Source organism: Paralichthys olivaceus, chromosome 24, assembly GCF_024713975.1.
Source record: "Paralichthys olivaceus isolate ysfri-2021 chromosome 24, ASM2471397v2, whole genome shotgun sequence".
Taxonomy (NCBI): domain Eukaryota; kingdom Metazoa; phylum Chordata; class Actinopteri; order Pleuronectiformes; family Paralichthyidae; genus Paralichthys; species Paralichthys olivaceus.
In genome coordinates, this window is record NC_091116.1 from 10,504,078 (window position 1) to 10,530,276 (window position 26,199).

Genomic DNA, 26,199 nt, shown 5'->3' on the forward strand with positions numbered 1-26,199 from the left:
TGACTAAAGGAGTGAGCAGGCACCTGGCTGAGCCTCCGCCCACAGCTAATGACTCAATTGGACTCCAGCCTGAAGGATTCCATCTTTGAAACTTACCTCTCTTCCTTTCCCACTTAACACAACTGAAGGTGAGACGTTTACTATTTCACCATATTTAACTCAGCAATGTCTAGGAAATAACTCAATTCAAGCACTTTGATCTAAACATAAACAAGCAAGGAATTATAAGAAAAAGTTGTTGAATAAATAAAACAGGATTAAAACACGAGGTTAAAACAAAACCAAACAGCCATCAGATAAAAAGGTCAAATTAGGAGAAGGCTATGGTACAAAGATGTTTTCTTATGCACAATTTGTTCCTATTAGAGTATCATCTATAAAAAAAAAAACCTGCAGAGTTACTGGGCCTTTTTAAAAATTAAAATAGATGATATAAACAATACAATTCCTTCAGATCTGGAGCTGAGGTGAAGTCAAATCCTGTCAAAACAAAATCAAATCTATCCAACACAAAGTTGGTTTTGTTCTTTTAGGAAAATAAAGTTTAAGCTTTAAATTCTTGTGGAGATCCAAGGGTTTAAAAAAATATAATTTCTGTGAGAGCGACTTTTGAAAAGTGCATAAAAATGATGCATTACAGATCTGGAATATCTAAATCTAAGGTCAGCCATAAATCTTGGCTGTTTCACCCAACAGCATGATTCACTGTACTTTCAGTGCCAGAACAAGCACATTTGGAAAGTGTCATACAGTCTAGAGCACTTCTTTCTACATGTAGTTGAGTTTTATTTGGCGAAATGAAGAGATTAAGAGGTTAAACAGGCCTCACACACTCCTGAGTGCTGTCATAACTGAAGGCCTCAGCAGTGCCAGATTTATGGAATGAGAAAACAGTGCGTTTTGATTGACACGCGTGCTGGCAGAGGTTCAAGACACGCCCCCCCCCCCCCCCCCGCTTCCTGTCCGTGGTGGTGACTTTTGTGAAGCGTCGCAGGAGATGTCCATAAATCTCAGTTTTACGAGCAGCTCTGCCGAACCCTGCAGACCTGTCCACCATGTGGCCTTGACACCGAAGACCGAGCGGCTTTGCAAACCCCCCGAGGGTGTTGATGGATTCGCCTCATGAGGGCAGTGAACGCCATTCACTCTCCGACCCGGACCAGTTTCTGTTTATAAAAGTCTTTTCTCATTACCATCACGGCAAGTGGAGATTTAGCAGACGGCAGCATTTGACTTTTAAATTGTTCAAGAACGTTGTTTCTCTCTTTCCATTGTTTCACTGTAAAAAAGTTGTTTCACAGAAATGTAGTGTGTTATTTAAAAAACGTTTTATAGTTTACTTGAGAGAAAGTCGTTTCACATGAATTTACTTTATAATTTTACAGTTTTTTAATTATAAATACCATTAAAACTTTTAATACTTTAAAATTACTTTAATTTAAAATATTAACCATAAAATGAAAGTTGTAATCCATAAATTTATGACAGAGATTTATGAAATTATAGATTTCCTTTAACAAGATTATTCAATTGCTTAATGGTCTTGAATCTTAATGACATAACCATCTATTATTCAATGTATAGACAATTAAATAAACCCTAAAACATAAAAACAAACATGCTCGTGGAAGTTTTTCCGGTAAGAACATCTGTTTAAGACCAATAATAAGATTTCACTGAGAAAAACTCTGAACGCTAAATGAGTTTAAATCACTTCCCCCTGATGCAGACGCTCTAATACAGACTGTGAGCTACAGGAATACATTACGGCTCTTCCTCTGTGTCTGGATCTCCCTGCAGACTCCCCCAGCAGAGGGGCTGCCATTGTCAGGAAGAGGCTTTTATCTTCTGCTGATCAGCTGCAAAACAAAGAGAGGAGGTGTGTGTGTGTGTGTGTGTGTGTGTGTTTTGTTCAGAGGGCTGCAGTGAAATCAGTCAATCCCTGCCAGTCAGGCTCCGATCTCTAACTTGGTTAAAGGCCTCTAATTTGGCCCCCCGGGGGTCCCTAATGTGGGCCCTGTGGGTGTTTCAGAGCAGGGCCCTGTGCAGATTCTGTCTCTGCTCCCTCACACACACACACACACGGTTGCCAATCCCATCAGCTTCAGTTCCCAATAATCCAAGGATGATGCAGGTAACTAGAAAGATCCTAAATAGACAGACAGACAGACAGACACACACACATCCGACTTATACCAGATGGAAAATTGTCAACCAGGATGGCACACTGACGAGACAGATGCTCAGTGAAAGTTACACACACACACACACACACACACACACACACACACACACCTCCCTCATCAGGTTTTGCTGACAGCACAAAGTCATGGAAACGGCTCGATTTGGCTTTTCCCTGCACTGCACCATACGGATTATGGTTATGGAGGCTCATTAAAAACATGTACTGGGAGATGGATTAGTTATAGCCTGCTGTTGTGGTGGGCGAGCGGCGTTCAAGATCAGTGGGTTTCTGTGTGGTTTGTCAGCGCTCGTGCTGCACTGAATAGATCTGCGTGGGACCCGGAGAACTTTCGCTTTCCAACCTGCACCACCATGTGTTTTTTTTTACCCTGGCATCTGTTATGGTGCAGAAACTACCTTGGGTTGTTGGCTAATTTTAAAAGAAAGCAAATGTGTAGGGAGGGTGAAGATGAAATATGGGGTGGAACGAGAGTGAGAAGAAGTCACACTATGTGGGGGGCAGGGAGGAGAAAGTGAAAACAAAAGACGGGAAAGAAGAAAAATATGGTTGGGGTCAGTGAACCTGAGGGTGAGGGGTAACAGACAGCAGCCTGGCTGGTGATCAGGCCCGTCCCGGTGGGAGAGGCGTGAAATAACCTGCACACTGAGCTCTGATTCACGGCCCATCACGCACACGAGGACACACATTCTGTTCTGCTGCACTCAGGGTCAGACACACACACACATGCAGACACTCCTGGGAACATGCACTAGCTCACACAAGTACAGGCATTGGCCCGAGTACAAAGGAAGCTCAGAGAAACACACACATTCTGTTCTCCTGCATGCATACGGTCACACACACACATACACACACAGTTAATGGACTTTTATTAAAGACATGCATCACACCATGTCACCTACTGACCACACAGAAAGCCACACACATATCTGGACCTTCCTTACACACACACACGCACACACTAGGAAAACGGCTGTATCACATTTCAAAGAGCCAACAGTGGCGAGATGTCAGTGACACACTCCTACTCTGGAGTTTTGACATGAACCCCCCCCCCCCCCCCCCCCCCCAAAAAAGAACTCTCACAGGCCGCTCACACTCCACTGACCTCATTTTTTTATCACAACATCCATGACATTTCTCATGAAGGCATCCTCTCTCGCTCAATAGCCTGCGAATGGCCTTTGTGGCCGTGGAAAGGTCTCCGGCGCCGGCTGACTGACAGGTGTCATCGCCCCACGTAGAGGAACAATTCAGCGGCAGGAGAATCAGGAGCTGACCTTTAGTCTCCTGCTCCGCCCCACATCACGGACTCCAAAGTTTCTCTCAAAGGAGCTGCATTTATTACATCCCTGTTATCAGATCTAATGGAAGAGCTCATCTGATGATATTTAGCTTTTTGTGAGCTGTGAAACTTTTTACTTTTGTTGTATGGTGCAAACTACCAAACCCTCAGATGTCATTTATCATCACAATAAAAAGCTGAAATCCCTCAGTCATCAGTGGCAGAGGATATTTTGAAGTTTACTGTTCTGGAATTAAATAATAATACCCCATATACGAGTGAAGTGAAAAAAACAAGGTCTCCATGACAACTGTAAGTAAGTTGACCAAAAACTAGACAAAATTAAAACTTGTTCATGGGATATCTATCTACATGTAGACATTTAGAATTTGTAAGTCTATTCATATATGTAATATAAGAGGCACTAGATACGTGTGTATGAATGTGTTTGTTTGAGTGACTGATATTCTGAGTCGTAAATATTCATGCCCTAAGGTTTCACAGTAGCTGTGGGTCTGAGTTCAGCATCGCAAAAGTTATAAATATACACAGTCATGAGTACATATACACAGAGTCATGAGTAAAATAATGTTTTAATGTCCAATCAAAGCACGTAGCACAAAGCAAATCGTTTTTTAAATACTTTAAATTAAAGGTACAGTGTGTAGAATTGCAGCTGAACACCCTTAACCTCACCCTCTCCTTCCAAACATGAAAAAGAATCTCTGGCAGCCTTCAGTTGTCATAAAAACTTAAGGGTTTGTCCAGTCTGGACTTATGTAAAAAACATGGTAGCCCCTGTAGAGAGGACCCCCCTCCATGTAAATATAAAGTATTCAAATATAAATGGCCTTTTCTAGGGTAAATAAAAATACGATTTGTACAATTTAGATGAAACAAACTAGTGAAAACATCATAAAGATTATTCTACATTACATTTCTGCCAATAGTTCCCTTTCACCTAAATCTTACACACTGGACCTTTAAGTGATGTTTTTGTACCCTTCAAACCTGGTTACATTTTTGGTTTACTTCTTTGATATCCAGCATGACACCAATTGATATTTATTTCGAGATGACATTATACATGATAGCATGCAGCATATTCACACACGCCTAAAAGAATAAAATAAGAATTATGCTTCCATTCGACCTTTAGGTTCTTTATTTTTTAATGTGGGAGATGACAGCGGGAAACAAATGATCGGAGCACATTAACATACCATACGCTGGGTGCTTTTAACCAGAGTGCTTCTCCATGGTGCCACATGAGTGAACGTGGGTGGCCCCCATTGGGAATCCACCAGTGTTAACAGTGTTAGTTCCACGCTCCGTTCATGATCTGTTAACCGTCAGTTTTATATCCTGACGGTATTTTTCTCTTTAAAAAACAATTGCAGGCTTCCCTGAGTAGGAAAAAAGACATAGATGGTGTGTTTGTGCAAAGCTGTCGTCCTCACATGGGCATACAATATGTGCGTGCAGCCACACACACACAATAAAGTCTTATCTCCCTCCGTCTCCCGAATCTTTCTCCGTTACGCTGCAATTCAAGCCCTTTGTTTAATAAACAATTTGTCAGTGATGCATCGAATGCTTGCTCTGATTTGATTGTCTGTGAAATGCATGTGGAGTCGGAGGCCTCCCTCCCTCTCCTCCATCTCTCTGTCGGCAGCACCGACGCTGATATTCTACCCTTTCTCTCCCCTGCAGGTGTGTGTGTGTCCATGCGTCTGCGTGTGCAGGGATGAGGACGGAAGAGCAATCCTTGAGGGTTTGCAATTACATCTAAACGGCATAATTGGACATGATGGATGGCTGTTGCCTTTCCACAACGTCTCGGCCTCAGCTCCACCGGTGCAACGAGGTTACAGGAGAATGGGAAACGATGAAAGATTTAATACGTCATTCAGCTTCGCTCCAAAGTGAGTTCCCCTTTTTGAAGTCCCCCCCTCTGGTGACCTCAATAACAGTTTTATTTGGCGACTTTCCTGGGCTGAATAAAGGTTTAAATGAAACTGAATATCTACTTTTAAAATATTATTTTATGGTTTAATCTTCTTCCTTTTCCTCAAGAAAAAACTGAGCAAGAATTGGTGCCAAAGCTTAAATGACCCTTTGCATACTGTAAATTCCTGCTTTCATATTGGTCAATAGGTGGCACTGTGGGACCAGAGGTTCACATCTCAGCAACCAGTCAGGCTGCAGCAGCTCGAAAGAAGAACCAACCACAAGCACCAGCCTCAGAAGCACAGCCAGGGAGGTATGAGGTACAATGGGAAGCTCGTATGCTTCTTATCCCTGCTCAGTCCTCTTCAGCACAGGAGACACAATGACAAACAAAGGCCTGGAAGACGCAAAGAAGGATCTAAGGTACGTTTTTAAATGGACAGAATAATTCAGAGATGTCACTTTCTTGCAATTATCATTTCTTGTCTTCAGTTGCAAGATAAAAATGGTGATTGCAGCGTGCATGGAAGATAATCTATGTGAGAGTGTGTACAGTAGATGTACACACACACACGCACTCACACACCCACACGCACATGACTCGTCTGTGCTGTCAACAAGCTGAGGGGTAAATAAAAAGGAGAGGTAGCTTTGTCAGCCATAAGTCATAATTACCCAGATGGCCGAGTGTGTGTGTGTCTGTGTGGGACGGAACAAGTGAAAAACTGCAGCTGGTAAACGTGAAGCGAAGATGGGAGGTTGTCAGACATTTTCCTCGCAGATGCGACAATGAATGAGGTCAGTCAGGAGCTGTCGCCGCTCCCATTGTCACCAACGAAGAAGACAGGAGCAAGAGATATTCTGGCAAAGCAGCAGCCCGAGCGCTTCCCTGCTTTCTGTCAAATGAATCTTGAGTGTGCTTGTTCATCTCAGTACTGTGACATCACCAAGCTGGCTTTCCCACGAGAGCCTCATTACCCACAATCCCAGAGGTTGACGAAGATGTTGTCATCACCTGAAACGGCGCCATTTCTCTTTCTCTCCCTCCCTCTCTCCTTCTCCTCCCCTGTCTTTCTGCTTCGCTGATCAAGGCAGGCGAAGCTGTCGCTCGGGAGCATCACACAGATGTTCAGTAAGGGAAAAAAACACCCAGACAACTCAAAAATAGACATGATCCCTGGTAGAAATACACATTTCATGTTTTGGGTGAGGCAGCGGTTGTTGTCACTGCTGATGTGTAACGGAGGAGAGGAGTAAGGAGGAGAGAGAGTGTGTGTCACACCAGAGTCCGACTCTCATTCTCCTCTGATCAACAGGCCCCTCATGCAGCTGAGCCTTGCTCCTCACGTGCACGACTTGAAATGAGCCTTGGAGTCGACTCCGTCTGCTTCCTATACCTGCAGGCCCGGCCACTGTTCATCTCAGTGCTCTGATCAGATCAATATTTCTGCAGACATGCTTGTCGTCTGCTTGATTGAGAGATGAAAAAGAAATGTGAAGGGAAGAAAGTAATGGAGAAGAGGCAGCCTTATCGCCTCCGATCGCTGCTGCTGTGACACACATGGAGAAAGGTGGCCTCGGGCAATTTGTGGAGAACACGGGTGAAAGTGCAGTGGCATACATGCACTAACCTGCTGCTGTTCCCCATATTGTTTACATTCGATCTGGTTAGACTTTCACTTTTGTGTGACGATCGATTGGTTTGCAGAAGGGAGAGTGTCTGACATCAGCTTGTTATTAAACACTACCAGCATCACCAGCCTCAGGCCACAGACTAAATCTGATGGCCGCCATGTCTCCACTTCCTCCCACTATGCAGAAATAAAGCCAAAAATAATCCCTGATATGAATAGTGCCTCTTTCGATTTGGAGCCAGGATCAAACCAAACTTACCAGAAAAATGGACACAAGAATAACCTAAAATGACAGAAACCATCTTTGTAAACATGTTACTTTTTTGTTTGATCCATGTCCCAGCTACTAACATGGAGAAGACAGTTTTTTTTACCTATGTTGTTTCATTTAAGGGGAGCACTCAAGTCGTCAATCTTTATATGCAGTCCATACAGGACTTGACATTAGTGAATGCCATGTTCTCTCCGCTCAAACTTTATATCGTCGGAGGTGTAAGAAGCTGCTTCTTTTTCTTCTTCTTTTGTTTAATGCTGTTTGAACTTCCTCCAATTGGTTCGTTCAGGCTAACTTTTGGTCCTTTAGCATGAAGCTCCTTTCACACTTGCTATTTTGGTTGTAACAAACTGAAAAGTCTGAGAGCACCCTCGATTTAAAGGTTCCTGTGGCATTAAAAACACAGCAGCTCCCCCTCCGCCACAGCCTCTGCAGCTCAGCCATTAAAATGCAAACACCCACGCCAATATGATCATTGAAAACACGGCAGAAACAAATGGCTTTGTGAAATAGCCGCTGGCGAGGAAATCATTCTTGCCCTAATGTTGGCAGCTCGCAGCAGTGACAGTGAAAAACAGAGCCGAGAAGAAAAGTAGTTTCACCGCCCCCTCCTCCCCGACTCTCCGTGTGACATTCTGAAAGATATTTACCTTGTAAAGATCCTGACATTTCGCTGCACGCTCTAATAACATCCTGAAATATGAATAAGAGTGCGGAGAGCGGAGAGGAGCCCCGCAGAGCTTTTGTTAACAGATATTGATTGAGACTGAGGGGGAAGGAAAGGAAGGAGCAGGGCCCATGTGAGGGCCACAGGGAGCCACTCTTTGCTGATCATCTGTTAACCTTGTCGTAAAGATCTCACCCGCTGCCTCATGCTGGCCGGGGGCATCCTTGGTGGTCATCGCAGAGCCTGTGATTTCCTTATCAAAGCAAAAATGCGGCCATAATTTACGCACAGTGATGTTAGGAACGATATTTGGATGCAACGTGGATCTTTGCCTTGAGACGAACTGAAACACTAACGAACCAACAGGTCAACCACTTAAAAAGCAGCTTGATTCTGTAAGCAGCGAGGGACTCATTACCACGGTGAAAAGGCTGATTTCTTACACTTACATAAGAACTTTATTGACACGATGAAACTGGTTATGCAATTATCCCCAACGCGTGGTCTCCTCTGCAGTTGTTTTATGTTGCACTGATTTGAAACTTTTACACTTTGATTATAGGTTTTCATAGTAAATCTGTCCTCAAAGCAAAACCCAATGGCCTTTTTTTTTAAATGAGCAGAGGTCTGGAGTGAATCAAGCTAAAAATGAATTGAATTGAGTTTATCTGAGACCCAGACGCCCACGTTTCTGATCAAACTCAGGTCAAAGCAGCAACTTACAAACTTTTTTACTAGGAAACTATCAGTCAGCTACATAAAATGACATCTTTAAAAAAGATGTATCAATGATCCATGTCCCATCCACTAATAAGGAGGGGGCAGGATGATGACCTCCATTGCAGCCAGCCACCAATGCTACTATGAAGCTGCGAGAAAAATACTAAGATAGCGTGGCGTCTATCTTACTGTGATCAAGAAGAACCTCAGGGATTTCAAAATGAGTGCATACATTACTTCATTTTCATTCAAACCTCCAGCACCTCAAGATGACTGCATACATTATTATATTGTATTCTAATGTCCTGTAATCTGTTGCATGCTGGTAGCTCTGGTTAATTTCTCCTTCCCTGATATAAAAAAGGCAGTTTAAGGTAATTACAAGAGATTGTTTTTAACAGGAGACAAATGTCTTACTGCAGGGTGCAGCTGAATCAATACTTGACTGGAGTTTGAAACGGTACTGCATCATTTGCAGAAATTACCATTGATTGGTTGCTATCAGTCATTTTAATTTGATTTTAAATGACTGAAGGGAAGAATAGAAGAGTGGCTGGGACATTCTTTTGTTATACAGTGGGCTATATTGTTTTTCGTATGAGGGATACCAGGGAGGTGCCACATGAACTATAAAGTGAAATTCCCCACTGAAGCACAGGGGCATTAAAACAGGGTGGGCAAAGAGGGAAATTGCCTGGTGCTTCATAATGTTAGAGGTTTTGTTGAATATTATAACATCTAAATATGTGTGTATGATGGGCCTAGGAGGGCGTTGAGTGTTTGCTAATATTTTGATTATTTTGATTTTATTCTGATATATCTAGGCCCCCTAGATCCCTTTTGACCTGGAGCCCCCAAAATCCCTTGAAACGCCCCTGCTGAAGCAACACATAGTTCTCGTGTGTTGTATTCCTCTCGTGTTTTCAACTGTGTTTTCCTGCACTGCAGTCAGATGTGTCAAAAACTGCCTTCATTAACAGATGTAGGTTAAAAACTGCGAGTGTGGGCCGGGCGGGTATGAGGTCAAACGCTGAAGTCAAACCCTGTGCTAATGAGCTTGAATCAAGCCATTGACCACCCACATGCTGTTGACTCTCAAGCACTTATTGATTTCTTTGGCTCGGACAAGCTGTTCCTCCTCTGCCCACTCAATGACCCTTCATACTCATCTTTTTCTTGATCCCGCTCATATCTTTTTTATGTTTTCATTGAGCCTCCTATTCTTCTCTTTCAACTCTAAATGTTCTCAGACGTGACAGGTCCTCGACTTCTGGAGTTTTGCTCCGGCTTAGAGAGGATGCCAGGCGAGAAAAAAGAACTCACTGCTGAATCATGAACCATGCTCCTTTATAGGATCACCTGGAGGGCAGCTGGTCTTACTGCTGAACTGGTCAAATAAGACTGTTCCACTGGATCCTCAGTGACACTTCAACCTCTGACCTCTAATGAAATACATATTTTTGGAGTGTACACTCACTTTAATGTACATTTCACAGCATGGCGTGCATGTAAATTAGACTTAAATTTTCACCATGTGGTCGGAAAAAAACTATAATAAATTGTAATGTTAACTGCTTTATGTGTAAGTAATTAGATTTGTTATTAATATTGAGTTTATTGCCACGTAACGTTAAATAACTTAAAGTAACATAAAGTAACGTAACAAAACGTAATGTAATATAACATGAAATGACAAAAAAACATCGCATAGCATAACATAATTGCAGATATCATAAATATTGCTAAAAGTTACTAGCATACAACTGTTTCAACTTGTGTGTGTGTGTGTGTGTGTTGTGATTTACAGGCCATTGGTGTGTTTAATGGAGCCGATGAAGCAATGATTGCACATCCAATCCTCTCTCGCCTTCTACCTTTTCTGCCTGGGCCTAATACTACCACACACACACACACACACAAACACGCGCGCACACACACACAACCACAGAACATCTATGTGATGCAAGAAGGTGGTCACACATACACACGCACAAATCCCCCTTTATGGGGGATAATCCAATGACAGCCAATTTGCTGGAGGGATATAGTTTTTTTTTTATTTCATTCTTTATTTATCCATCACTTCTGCTTTCACAAGGCAATTTGTTAGGTGGCCAGCAGGAGGAGGGGTGTATTAACCGACACTTCCATCACCATGCCTCACCCCCTCTTCTCCCACTCTCTCCCATCCCCATGCATCCCCTCATCCTCGCTCATCCTTTTAAGATTAAGACCCCCTCCCCAAAAAAAGATGGTCCAGCGTAATCATGAAAGTGTCACATTTCAGCTGAGTGGGGAGGAAACGGTGGCTTCGGGGTCACTCTCAAATTCTCCTCACCTCACTCTCACTTCTATTCTTTTTTTCTTTCTCTCTCTCCACCTCTATCACCCACCCACCCATGCTCCCTCCGTCGCCTCACATGCTCCTCGTTCGTTCTGTCTTTATTTATTCCTGCGTGCATCGCTTCTCTTTGCTTTCCCTGCCCTTCATCCTTTTCTTGATTTTGTCCTGCATTTTCCGTTCCTCTCCAGTCTCGTTATGCCTCCACCTCATCTCCCTCTCTCCCTCTGACAGTGGTTCAATAAGCAGTGCCTCCAGAGTGGTCTTGCTCAGTCAGTGGCCAATTACCCAGTCACACTGCCTGTCCTTCGGGACGGACAGGATTAGCAGGATCTGTCGTCTGACTGGACTCACACATGCACACTCTATCTCACACACACACACTTGGACACCTGTCACTTAGACATGGCCAGACAACCTGTGGGTTCTTTTTTGTCTGTGCAAGAAAAAACCCAGGCTCCACCATCTTTTTCTCCAACTGGCAATTTGACAGGCCAGTGAAGAGAGACACAGAGAGGCTGCGGAGGGGAGGAAATGTATGTGGTATCAAATGCATAAAAGCTCAGCACATGCTCCACTGGTGCAGCTGGGCAGTGCGTGATTGTGTGGTAACCATCAGAGCAACAACCGAGGGATCAGGCCTCACCTGGAGCTGGGTTTTTTTGCTTATGGGTACGTTGCTATCTCAGGACGACCTGGATTTGCAGCTTGACGGCTGCAGCGGTGCTGCAACAGGAGCCTAATGTCTCTCACCTTTACTTTACCTCCCTCAGGCCCAGCTTCTTCCGTGTTGTGAGCATTTCACTTCTGCACGGCCCTTCTAAACATTTGGAGGTCAGATATACATTCTCGTGAACCTCAAACACGTCTGATAAGCTGCTACAAGATCACCAATAATACAATGTTCGATGTTACAAGAGCAAAATGTGATGCAATTACTTTGTTTTATGCCATACAAGTCTGTCTGGTTATAAAAATCAATAGAAAAGGAGTAAAAATATGTGATAGCAATTTGCCTCTTTACGCTCCAAGGCGGCTCTTATTTTAGTAGTGGCTTTTATAATACACCTGCATGCAGCAGTTTATTATGACCTATGATTGGTATGTGCACATGTATACCACTTAAATAATTCAATGAAATAATAAATAAATAATGAATATATACAAAACTATTCACAGTCATAATGGGCCTATAACAAACAAAACAGCAGTGTCACATCACGTTAGCTGCTGCAGCATCTGTTGCTAACAGATATAGAAACTGCATTTCCAGAAAGTTTCGTTGAATATGCATATGTTTAATGGGTTGTTTCACTGACCTTACAAAAATAAAGTGGCTTCTGAAGCAATAATCTATTGAATCATTACAATTTGGAAGATTTTGTTTGGTACAGGCTCAAAACAACTTGCGGTGAAGAACCAGGAAGAGATGTGTTTACTTTGGATATGGGAAACAAACAGTAGCCTCCAGTTTTAAAGTCCAAAGTTTGGATGACTTATCCATTCACCCTGACCTCCCCATCACCTCTCAAAGATGGTTTCTGTCAAATTCTGAACAAAAAACACATTGAGACAATAGAGCTGAATAAGAAAATGCATTTAGGGTGCTAATGTTTCTTTGAATGACCACTGTTAGAAATTCTTGTTCCATATAAAGTGTTTTATCTCTTTGAAGGGGCCTGTTTCTGTGAATAATACAGTCCATGACTTTGTGGTTGATACAATACTTGAGCCCATTCTTCATCACAGATACAATCACTGTCTTCAGCAATAACCCGGGGTCACACATTATTCATGTGCCGAAACCTTCCCTCGAAAAACAACGCTTGTATGATTATTGTAACATCTTCGTACTCACTCCAGCCCACACAGATCCACCGGCGGGTCCGTCCTTCGGGCATATGGTGCAGAGCCAAAGATTTGTTCAAACCCGCTGAACTTCATTTTGAATTCTAGTCAAGACCCACAAGTTTCCGATGATACAGAGCGTGTCAGAGTGGATTACAGTGAAAAGTGTGCACAATGATCCACGAGACAAGGAGAATTTTTCATTTTAGCAGCCGTGTGTGTGTCAGCTTCCTGAGTTTTAGTATTTCAACAACAGTTTTTGTGATATGAAACGCATACAGAACATGTTTTTCTGAGTTTGATGGGAAACTGAAGACTATTTTCAGTGCAGAGTCAAAAGCATGTTGAGCTTGGCGAGACAGTTTGGCGCTGGAGACACGGCTGGTGACTCCTCGGCTCCCTGAGGTTAAGGTCAGGGTCAGATTTGTCCTTCTGGTCGTTAGGATGCAGCGGACCAGACTGAAATATCTTAACTACCAGTCGGATTGCCATGAAGTTTTGGAACGATAATAAAAACTTTATTTACCTAATTAAAGGAAGAATACAAAACATTTAAGGCAATGAGCAAAATAATATAAAATCTAAAATAAAAACAAAGTTTAAGTTCTTAGATAAACTATTTCAGAGGGTGAACCCAAGACAGCAACGTTCAGAAATGATCCTCGTCTTCTCAAAATTCCTCTAGCGCCACCAGCAGGTCAAATTGCTCCCTGAAATCATGACATATTCTTGACCAATTTCTATTTTAAGCTTCTATCAAAAAATGTTACTTGTTTGTAAGGCTTTCCGAATCAAAGAAACACAGATGTTTACTGTAGAGAGGTTTGTCCTTCCCTTTTGTGTCTAAGAATGAAGCGACCCACGTGTCTGACTCACTCAGTTGCCTTCAAAACCTTCCAGGATTTTTTCCCTCTCCTTGTTCCCCTTCTCTGACTGTTCGCTGACACAGTGGGAAATGAGGCTGGCAATGATCTGAAGAAGAGCTGGATTCCTTCCTCTGTTTCAAAATCCCTCTGCAAGCTCTTTTTTTTTTTTTTTTAACTCACTGGCATCCAAGGCCGGCTTATCCCGCCACTTCAAAGACGCCCCGAGACCGCACGCTGCAACAGGGCAGCGGTGACCACTTACGTGTTCCCTACATGAGTGGAAACAGAGAGGAATGTCCTCTAATCTCGGCCCTGCAGAGAGCAGCTTTCAAGTAAGGCCTGGCGCACTCCTTTGTCGGTAAGGAAAAAAAATACTTGCAGGATTTCCAGCAGGTAAGTGGCACCCTAGCTTTCGTTGCCTCAAGGATGTTATGGAGCGGTCTTACAAATCCCCGAAGGTTGGCTGAACTCTAGTGAAGATGTTTGGGTTTGTTTTTTTTGTTGTTTTTTTTCTGTCTGTGTGTGGATTTCACTTTCAGCTTATTTTCTTCAGATTTCTGAAACATTTTCTTTTCTTGCAAAAGCATCTTGAAAAGTGCTTCTACCGTTTCATATCCAATTTACTATTTGAATCAAATAGACTTTAAATAAATGGCACCCATCACAACACTTGATTTTATTCAGACAGAAAGATGGGATTTCTCTTGGTTTTTTAAGTATACTTTCACTGAAGTCCTCACTCTTAAATCACTCCATCACCAAGTGAAAAAGGCACAACAGACACATCTGACAACCTCTCATCTATAATCAGTTTACTGCTCACCAGAAGAAGGAGAAAAAAAGAAAGGGAGCCTTGAAATTACTATCATTCCCTACCTCTCCTCCAAAAAGCTCTTTTTGATATTGACTGAATCAAAGAGGCGTCTCAAAGTAATTAAGTAAATTATGGCTCGGCACAATTGTAGACTTGCTTGAGAAACTACGCCATATGGATTCCTCTCTAATTACAAAGGAGAGCTCGGGCAGAAATAGATCTTTCTTTCATCCTCAACCTTGGTGCAGTCTCGACGAAGCGGCTGTAAGCCCGGTCTTAGCCCTTGTGATCGACCTGGGAGCCAAGACACGGGGCCACGAGTTTATTTCTATGCTCCTCGACTGGCTCGCTCCACCATTCATATTTATACGATCTCCTTGGGAAAATGCAGTTTGGATTTAGTGAGATGAGAAAACGAAGACAGAAGACGGTGCAGAATTGATGTGGGAAATTGATATTTCCTTGACTTAAAGATATAAAATGTAACAATTATTCATTTTAATGTATAAACTATGTTATATGTTGACTTGTCTAGTAAGATCATCCAAAATGTTTCCAACCATGTTCACACCCAGAGAAATTTTACAATTCCAACTCCCAGGATCCCACGCTGCTTTACAACATCATCAAACCTGCTCTTTTGCTATTGTTTTTGATTGAGAGACCCCTAGTGACTGAAGTTACATTTGTATGTTAAAGAAAAAGAGGAAGGGCTGTACTCACCCCCATCTTTAAAGTTTTTTGAATTCCTCACATTTTATGTATCTCAATAAAATGTTGTCAAAGGTCTCTTCACGTTGGCGAGAGTTAAATTCTAGCAGAGAAATATTGAATCCTTTATTTGTATCGAGCAAACTAAGGTCAAAATTTGAATGTATTGATTTGATAGGTCAAACTTTTTGTTTTTGTTTTCCCTTAAAGCGTCTGCTCACAGCAACTAAAGCGCGAGTCAGGTTTGGGCACTTGCAGCACTTTCCTGAAGTTAAGATGACGAGGGATCACGATAAAAAATCTGTTAAATATTGAAAAATTCAACACTAAGCTGAAGCATGAGACAAGGTCGAGATCACTGCGTGTATTTTTAGGAAAACATTTTCTTCAAGGATATATTTCCTAAAATATTTAAAAGATATGTTTTTTAGCAGCTTTAGTCCCTGATGAGATTATTTGCCGAAAAAGTAAAAAATATTATCCATAAGACAAAAACAAATCCACTTTTAAATTGAACCAATATATTTCTAATTCAATTCTGCTTCCCAGTGTACGAGAAAATACTGTATGTAAATCAACTCCCTCCCCAGCAGCAGGGTGCCATCAAATAGCACAGGTCTCCATAGCAACGCTTATCCCAAATCAAATGGCGGAGTGTCTAGCCATGTCGCTGCTGCTGGGTGGTGTCTGTCAAAAACCACACAGTCATTACCTGTACCCCAGTCCCTTTGTAACACAAGCAATCACCGTCTATTCACTGTCTGCAGAAAGCAGGGCGTCTTTTCTCTCCCCCTCGGAAATTGATTGAGCCTGGATTCTAAAAGAGAAAACCCAGTGTGGCGCTTTCCTTGTGACAAGTTCAGGCCACTTTCTCCTTCCTTACACCTTTCTCCTTGTCATCGATCGCAGAGGCTGCCTTCACCCAAATCCTGTGAATCACACCCTCTGTCTTGCAATCACCACCACGGAGAGCTGGCTTTGTAACGACGCCCTCATCAGGCAAAAGTCTTAACTTACGTAGAATGCTTCGGAAATGGCGGGAACGTTTATGTTAGAGTTCCATGGCTCTGCGCTGTTCCAGCCACAGAGATACAAAAGTAATCTCTCCTCTCCCTAATCTTCCATCTTCACCCTGAAAGTGCGAGGCAGTGCAAAAGTTCCAATAACCTGTGTAACAGCTGTGATCGAGCTCAATTTTTGTGGCCGAGGCATTTTTACTCATTGTGTCCGCTCTCGCTTACGGTTGCACCCATTTCTCGGTTGCAGTCTTCAAAGCCGGGCTTATTCTCCGACGCAGCTCTGCATGCAAATCAAAGTTGGATCAATCTGGGACCATCTGATGAACTAATTATGCAGTAATTGTCCTGGTCTAGACCAGTGATCCATTGTGTGAGAGTGGCTCTTTGTGTCTTTCCAGAGCTGATTGAGAATGATAATTGGGTTTTTTGATTGGCAGAGGGGCAATTTTGATCTCTCTTTTCTTCTTTGCCCCCTGCACATGTACACACACACACACACACACACACACACACACACACACACTCCTCCCACACTCTCTTCCCATCTATTCATCCTCCGCTGAATGCAGGAGACAAAATCCATCCAGCGGGCCAAACTGTAAGCTGCTATAGAAACCTTTAAACAGGTTACCGAGGGTTAAGTGATGAGGCAGAGCTGCTGTGCATTTACAATTAGTGCATTTGCATAACTTAATCAAGTGTTTTTGGTTGATGGATTGTCATGTCGCAGCCGGGGAAGAGTTGCGACGGCGGCCAGCGTTCACGCACCTACACCAGCAAAAGAGAGCCAGAGGACGTTCACACGTGCACGATCGCAACACAGCAGCTCAGGGAAGGGGATTTTTTATGTCCTGTTCTCTCTCTTCTCTTCCTCTACAGACGTAATCACCATGAATACCCAGAATCCATGTGGTCACATAACAGCAACACCCAAAGCCAGGTCAGCAAAAAACAAATGTCTGACCCCGCCTGGGCCGTAACCATCCCCCATAATGAGGTTGTGTTATTACAGTAAAGCCTTTCTCAACTTTTGGACCCTCTGACCTTTGACCTCTGAGGCTTCAACCAATCGCACGGCCCCTCCTGCTCTTAATAAAGTCCAGCTTGACATTAAAGGGTCAGGTTTTAAGTGTCAGTTCACCAGAATCACATATATATGACCTCATTTTTCCCTCTATACCTTCGATTTATTTGATCTTAATCAGTCTGCTGAATTTAAAATAAAAAGGGGCCAGTGCTCGGATTCATATTTAAAGTATTCATAGTAATGCAAATACATGATTTTATGAATGAAAAATGACAATGGGATGTTTCAGAAGCCTGTCATAGGAAATTAATATCAACATAAGCAACAAGTATATTCCAGACAGAAATCCAGCCCAGTACCTCAAACAGTCACCGTTTAGAAGCAGAACTACATAAACTACAGTTTGTAATTCTGGTTCCACTAGAGTGATCGTGGAAATAGCCAATAAAAATGCAGCCGTAAATAGAAAAGTCAAATTACTGGGTTGAAGGAGTGCAGAATATTAAGCGAAGATAAGCGTCTGTCAGACTCTAAAGACGAGACGTCACTGGAACGTTTACGAGCTGCAGCCAGAGGAAAAAGGTGCCACTTTAGCGCCATTAAACTATTTAGGTATGTAGCCTCACCACATTGTCTCCCCTCCTCTGTCCTCTCTTTCATTTTCCCTGTTAGCACTCAAGTCTCACTCACTCCCCTCCCCTCTGCACTTTCCCCACCTTCCCCAGCCACTGCCTTGTTTGCTTTTGTTGCAAATGTAGCCCCATAATTGCCCAAATCAATGTTCGGCAGTCTCCCTCGCTGTGATTAGGCGGGAAATTAGGTTAGGAGGCAGTTGCCATGGTTTCAAGGCAGCGGATGTATAAAAAAGATCCCAGAGACCGGCGCAGTATAATGAACTTAAATTAAAGCAACTTTCGTCTCAATGTAGATTTTAATTACCCTGCGATTGTCTCTGACAGGAAAGAACGAGAGAGAGAAAGGAGAGGAAAACGGAGAGAGCACAAGCGAAGGGTGAGAGAACAGGGTTTATGTGCCAGACCTCTAATTTGATCCATTAGTGGATGTGTGTGTGTGTGAGAGAGAGAATGTGTGATGTGCTACTGCCGGGTGAATATAAAGTCTCATTCTCACCCATCAAGGGGCACAGTGCAAAGGGTGAGATTGTGTCTTGTTAAACTCCAGATTTCAGCTGAGAAAAATCTAATTAGTCTAATTAGACGTGTGCAACAGTCAAAGACGGAGTGACTTCGCTTTTGTTACTTCCTTGCAGTGAGAAGTGAGAAAATATGTATTTTTTAATGAAAAGCATGTGAAAATATGTGCAGACGCGACAAATCCACATCCTGCACCTCTGACTGTGATCACCTGTGGCTCCATTTCTTCCCTCTTAACCCGCTTTGTGATTTTCTACGCAGATGATACCTGGTTTCTTGCCAAAAGTAAAAGATGAAAAGAAAAAAGGGAAAAACTCACTCATCTGCTTGACAGGATACGCTCAGTCCGCCACTGGCACTGTAAAAAGAGGCATTTCTTTAAATAACATGTACAACACACACACACACTCACACACTAGCAGTCAGTTGTACTTGTTTAACATTTTACATCTGATTATATCCGAGGCTCTTATTTTGAAGGGATTTCAATGTGTAGAATGTGTAGCAGAATAGGACTTCCTGGTTTGTCAGCATCACTAAGAATTCATACATTTGAAAATAAAATGTTTTTACAGCATAACAAACTAGGAGCTACAATACACATTGTCTGGTTCCTGTCTTTCTATGGACTTTCATTGTGAATGTTTCCTGCTGTACTCCACATAACAAAAACCCTGATAAGCTTTTCTTAGCTATCAGACTTTATCTCCCACAGGGCGTCCTTGTGTGGAAAATGTGGAAATTGTGCGAGAGAAAGTTTCATAAGAAAATCCAATTGGAGGTTTTCAGGTGCTACATTATTCATGCAGGGTGAGGTTGAGATGTTACACCAGGAAAGAGAGGCACTGTCAAGGCCACCTTCAGATAGAAAAAACTAACTGCTGTTTCTTTGTGTTGTTATTAAACGGTTCTCCTGCATATTGGCTACGAGCAGAAAACCATGTCCACTTCTTTAGGAGTTAAAAAAGGTAAATGGCAGAGGGCTGCACGCAGGTTAAATGCTCCTGGTGCAGAAATCTGGCAACTAGTAAAAAGAACACTGAAAGTTGTAATGTATTTAAATCCTGCTGCAGTATCACAAATGACAAAACTTTCCCTTTTACTCTCTCTGCATTCAGGCTTATGGTGGATATCTGAGCTGCTAACACACCACAGTATACATTCACCATGTTGGTTTATAGGATTGAAGAACATCAAAGACTCCCAACTTCCTCTTCCTCTTTAAATTCTGCACACTTCTCCTTCCAGCGTACCTGCAGCCTCCTAAAGGGAAGTGGACCACCAGCAGTGCTGCACAAAGATCCTCCTGAGTTGTAGAAGTGTAATAAAGCATCTGTGTGTGTCCATAGATCATGGCGCCTGATGGTAACTGTTTCGCTTTGAATAACTGTGATAATTCTGGACATCAATTTGGGCAACTTCGGCAACACTTGCGATTCACAGACGAGCGCCTTTAGCTATTCGATCGGAGCCTTTCAGCAGCAGCACACAAAAGAAATGCAATTTTGCAGCATGAATATTATACCTGAGGTCTGAAATGAAATCCTCATGCTGAATGAATGACATATTTTTGTGATTGCGAGCACTATCTCCCCTGGCCTACTTGTGCAGCTGCACACACATACAACACACAAACAGAGAGCGAGTGCAGGTTTTTTTTTTGAGTAATCCGTGCTACTGATTCAGGGCCTGTAATTGTGAGCAGCACAGCAGGAAGTGAAGCAAGTCTCAGCTATTGACTGGCTTCAGTCTCACATTGAGCTAAAACACAGGGGTGGTGGCATTGCCGCTGAGAACATGTCAATTTTGCTCTTTAGAAAAGGGGAACTGCTTGAAGACTGAAAGCAAATCAACACATCTATCGACCCAGACAACCCAACCCCATAAATTGCACTCAGAGAGACGAACAAAACAACAAAAAACATCACTGGGCTTTTATTGACGGCCAACGCTTTGAGCAGTGCGCCGTACTTCCAGACGAGGATTGAAAAGACTCGACAAGAAAAGGTCTGATAGAGCGTTCAAACGCATACAGTAAATTCTGATGAACAACAGCATCAAACTCTGCAAAGTCTTAGTCTTACATTAGTAAACGCTAGGGAGTGATACACCATGTTGCTCAATTGAAAGAGGAAGTGAGATCATAGGCCCGATTAATGCCTGATCACAAAATGGAAAGGTCCAATGTACTGTACCCAAGAAGCATTCAGCGTTGTTGTCAAACTCGTCCGCTCTCAGGTGAGACAGCAGCTCCTTTCTTACGCAGGACAGATAAAATCAAGGCCTCACAGCGTGTCTGTGTGTTGCAACACACAACAACTCTGACAGTGACATCTCATTGTGAACTGTTCTGTTCACATGGTACACGATACGTTCACATGCTGAGGAGACATATTGAGGCCTCCGTCATGTCCTGTCCTCAGGGTTTTATTGTTTCTCCTCTCACGCAGACAGGGACTGTGCAGAGAGGGAGACACCTTGAGCAAACAGAGAAGCTTCTCTGTGGAACAAACACATATGTGGTAATTTGAGAAACGTAGCAACCAATGTGCAAGGGGTGTATATACAGTTTGTGTGTATATGCCTGTTGAAAAGAGGTTGCTGGATATCGAGTGCCTGGGCAACATCAGAGGGAAACCTGTCATTCACATTCAGTGCCAAAGTCCACATTTAAACACATAGACAAAAGGTCAACACATGACCTGAGCAAGTTCCATTCACTAAACAAGGCTGTGTGATGTGGTCAGGTGCTCTTGGGAAAAAGTATGTGAAGGTGCAAACACCGGCTCCAAATGCGTAAGACGGAGGGGCTCATATTCGGGATATTTTGGCTTCATCTCTGGAAAGTTTGAGGAAATGGACACGTAATCAATCTTTACATTTCCTGTGTAAAGGCAAAATTAGGATCTGCCAAAATCATCCAAAATATATTTTCCATGTCTACACCAGAAACAAGTATGTAGTTTACTTGTGCCACTACATGGTTTCTGGGACTTTCAGACCATCAAAATTCATGGCTGCTAAAATGCAATCTCACAGCAAGTGAGTGTGGAACGTAAATCCAAAGACCAAAGCTAGAATGTCTTTATATCCAGCTCCCAGGGTTTTGAATAATGTTGTAGAGCAACACAAATGTTCCACTGCTGACGGAGTGCGATCGCAGCCAAGTGCTGGCAACAATAACGGCTGATGAGTCAGCAGCTGGGGGAACATAACCCACATCATATACTTGTCAACTGCTCTGCAAACACAGAAATAAACCTGGGATGAGTTTGTTCTCTCTTAAAATCCAGAGCTTGTATTTGGGATCATTTCTTGTTTAGTTTAGGGCAAAAGAGGCTGTTAGACCTTTATTGTTCTGTTCTGCACCTTTCGGATGAAGCACAATGGGAGTGGAAATAATTGCTTGTCCCAATTATGAATCCATCTGCCACGGTGGCTTTCTGATTTGATGGATTCCCAAGAGCAAAACGGCACAATGTGCAGGGATAAAGCACAGAAAAGGTGTTGGCGGCCATTAATATCCATAGAGGGAATTTCACAACACGCCTAATGACACAAAATGACAGACAATGACGATTAGGTAATTAGTATGTGAGGTGTGTTCGTCTGTGTGTGTAAGTGTGTGTGTGCACGGGGATTAGAGCAGAGAGGGAGTCAAATATTTACTTGTAAAGGAGCTAGTGACACCAGCTGTGAAATAAATGTCATGCTGAGTAAATTTTACAATATTTCCCTCTGAGGTACTATTTCATGGTACTTTACTGTGCTTAATTTGTTTTCTGCCGCACTGTATTTCCACAGGTAACAGCAACTGATACTTCATTAAAGCATTTCTCATAGGCTTTAAGACTGTGGAATGATGGTATTATTTATTATCTCTACTGTATTAGAAAACTGTATTTGGATTTTCGATTTCAGCAAATAAGAGATGATTCAACTTTCCTCTGAGTCCACAGAGTTTGTGACTTTAGTTTTTCCTTTTTTTATGTGAGAACAAGGATGCAAAATATTTTACAAACCCTCTAAGAGCAAGATTATAGTTACCATACTGGGAATATGTTATATATAATATTAATAAAAATATATTCATTACTCTTTACTTTGTGTAAAATTGTAAAACTGCTTTTATTGGGGTTTCAGAGTTAAACATATAATTGAAAATGTGAAAGCAAAAACATTTTCAAAGCAGATGTAGAAAGAAAATCAAGACAAATACAAAAATAATATAAAAAGTAAAAAGTAGAGGCAAATCACCTCTAATATAATTATAATAAAGTGTTGGAGCTTGGGAACAGTTTAAAACAATTTATTATTATAATATAGTGTTATTTGAGTTTTGAAGAGTTTAAACAATAACATATATGAATATAATGATCATTAAGTGTTATTGGAGCTTGGGAACAGTTTAAAACAGTAACATATTAGAATAAAATTATTTAAGTTTGGGAAAACTGTTTAAAACAGTAACATATATGAATATAATGATAATTAAGTGTTATTTGAGTTTGGAAACAGTTTAAAACAGTACATTATTATAAGAAAGAGTTATTTAAGTTTGGAAACAGTTTAAAACAGTGCATTTTTAGAATAAAGGGTTCTGTGAGTGGTTGCACAGTCAGTGGATGTAATTTCCTGGAGTGCCTGTGTCGCAGTGATTTCTTCCGGGTTCCTCTCCGGGTTTGTTGTGTTTGTATCGGACACACTCAGCATGACACTCAGTCACGCTCCGACGTGGTAAACACACATTTCTCTTCTAACTTATCCGGAAAGAAGACGTCCTGTCGGGGGGGTTCTCCAGCGGCTTATCTCGGTGAGGTCGGACCGGACCAGCAACTTCCGCACCGTGATTTCATCCCGAACAGAAACACCTGTTGCTCGGGTGGTTTCGCCAGACAGGTGTCCTCACGGAGGAGCAGCTCCAGGGACGTTTACTACCGGAACTTGGATTAATATACTCTGTGTTTTATATATTTACTTGATTGTACGGACACTATGAAAGTTACCGTCACTTTCGGGGACACTGCGGTGGTGGTGCCGTGTAAAGCTGGATGGACCGTGCGGGATTTAGTCGATCAAGCCACGCGGAGGTACCGGAGGATCCTGGAGCAGGTAAAAAAACCTTTTAAAAATACTAAAGGCTCTTAATTTACGTCTGAACTGTGTCTCTACTCTATCTAATGTACTTGTTCACACAGATGAAGTTTTTGATTCATCTCATTCCTCACATCTTTGCAGAAATACTTCCCATAACCTGACTGAGGTGTGGGACACGTGACGAGGCTAGTTTTTAAACAAGCTAATTGCTTAAACGAGAGTTTCATTTTATTTCTAAGTCTGACCAGAGTTTGGTTTACTCCTTACTTCTTTCAAGCTGTCATCTCTGAGTGTTCTTTTATTTAGGATTTAATTTTTATCTTTTCTTTTCTTTTCCCTTCTTTGAAGCACTGCTTTGCAGCTTTGGTAAGGAACAAAATTAAGTGTGATAAAGCTCCAAATATCTAAAGATGAATCCACTTTTATTATCGATGGCTGATATATAAATGTACAAAATTGGACAATGATTATAAAGATGTCATTATAGAACACTAATGACAAAGAAGTGTAAATTAGGCTTGTTTTTTATTATAAGTGACACATATACAATCAGATTTTTAATTTATAATTTGTATGTAAAAATGTAATAACAAATGCAATTGCAATGCATTGTTTATTCTGTAAAAAATCAGTTTTAATATTGTCAAATGTTGATCGAGCAAATACGTCTATGAAAGAATCATATTGTTGTTGTGGAGGAGCAGAGTGCAGCCACAATGGAATTTTGAATTAGAAATGAATATTTAATCTATCAAAACAAGTTGCTGGTGATTTATGAAAAGAGAGGGTGCACTAATGTTCTGGACTCAACTGTAAGACCTGCATCAAAGTAGATGCCCAGTTTCAGTCGACCACAATGCATTGCAGCCTTGACACAATATGTATGGGGTGTGATTGTCACATACCTCAGCTGCAGAAACCCAGCTGTTGCTCTCCAGACCAAACTGATGGTGTAATAAGAGTCCAAGGACCACTGGTGCTGTTTGTTGTCTCCCTGTGACTTTTGCTGTTATGAATGTCCCACATACACTATGCATAAAGATATGAACCCCCCTCCAGCTCTCTGCTTGCTGATGTTGCAATCCATCGAACATTAATCATCCTGTCGAAGTGACCTTTTATTAATCAGCAGCATTGTATGTGCATGCTGTCCCGGCATGATAGTGTGCTAATGTGTGTTTTGTCTCTGCGAGGATGTGGCTGCAGCCTCGGCTGTCCACCTCCACAAAAGCGCCCTGTTTAAGCCCTGGTATCTCTGCGGGCAGGTGGAAGTTTACTGTTTGATGTCCTCAATGTGGCTGCAGTCGAGGATGTGCGCGGTGGAAGGCAGGCTTTGTCCTGAGAGTGATTGGGGATTAGGACCGGTGACAGGCCGCAGGTCTTATCGGTTGGCTGGTGCCCACTCAGCCCGCCCACGCACCTTCCCCCGAGAGAGGCTGGCTTGTGGGGACGCGAGAAGCAGAGATGGACGAACAGACACACAAACATGTCAGACACCCAGATGACCACACGCACCCAGCAGCTAATCTTGCTCAGTGTCCCCTGAGCTGTCACGTCTCTGCTTCATCGACAGCCACTCTGCCCAGCCCCCCCCCCCCCCCAGTTGATTCTTCCCGAGATGCTGCGGTGCAAAAGCTGTACTCTGCAAAACACGAGTGTGTGATCAGAATGAACCGAGGCCTTGATTGTTCCTCACAGAGCATGTTAATTAGGAGCCGTTTGCAAGCGAGACACTGACTCAGCAGTCTGTTGCCCTCTCTTAATAGAGGCGCATCATCACGAGGACAGTGCGGCTCTGTAAGTGCCAGAGAGGTCTAAATGGATCTGACCTGAAGCAGTGGCTGCTCCTGCCAGCAGAGTCCACTTATTGCCTACATTAACCGCACATTCCTTCTCTAGCCGGCTTCACCGCTGACAGCTGGGGCGGTGTCAGAAACCTGGGTTTAATCGGCGATGAGTTGTTGTGTTTCTGTGTGTTGGTTAATGGCCGTGTGCTTGCCGAACGGGACTCTGCACTGTGTCTCTGTGAGTCGCAGTCACGCCATGTAGACCTTCCTAATTAGCAGTTTATTTAGTGTGATCTCAGCTGTGACTCTACATATTCAGTCGCTTTCATCCCTTCTGTTGAGAAAACAGTTTTGCCAACAGAGTCTCTAACTGCACAGTGGAAACCACTTGTCTTTATACAGTGTGATTTAAATGTATATGTGTGCGATCCTGGCAGTAAAAGATTTTCCCGTATTGTTTCCACACATTGTTGGAGCTCTCCTAATACGTGAGGAAGTTGTGTAGTTAGTTTTGCACCTAAAGTGTTAAGATTTATTATAAGTATTAGAAAATGAAGTAAATGAAACCTCAACTTACCTCCATCTGTCATCTAAACTGCATAGTTATATATAAACATGCTGATTCTGAATAAGACATTACTGTGATTATTATGTATACAGTAGTAGTAGTAGTGCAGCATACCTGTTAAACCTTGTGTCATCAAGGTAACTGTCGTATGTGGATGTCACAAAATGCTGTGAAATCTCCAGGAGGACGTTATACTGAGATTGAGACGTTAACACATGATGCCAGTAAGGA

At 42.4% G+C, this 26,199-nt stretch overlaps 1 protein-coding gene and 1 long non-coding RNA gene across 6 annotated transcripts in view; both read left to right on the top strand.

The window, feature by feature from the left end:
- The first annotated feature begins 23 nt into the window (after window positions 1–23).
- LOC109641978 (uncharacterized) lies at window positions 24–10,290 on the top strand. Its single transcript, XR_002203627.2, has 4 exons — window positions 24–128; window positions 5,205–5,416; window positions 5,649–5,864; window positions 9,987–10,290. It is a non-coding gene; the product is annotated as an uncharacterized lncRNA (long non-coding RNA).
- Window positions 10,291–23,177: 12,887 nt separating this feature from the next.
- The window catches only part of pard3ba (par-3 family cell polarity regulator beta a), a 150,753-nt gene continuing 147,731 nt past the window's right edge, over window positions 23,178–26,199 (top strand). For all 5 annotated transcript variants that reach the window (XR_011240287.1, XR_011240288.1, XM_069520609.1 and 2 more), the window contains exon 1: window positions 23,178–23,628. Coding sequence is in view for 3 of the 5 variants with exons in the window: in XM_069520609.1 (XP_069376710.1) it covers window positions 23,512–23,628 (117 nt within the window). In the remaining 2 variants the exon portion in view is untranslated. The remainder of the gene's footprint in view (window positions 23,629–26,199) is intronic.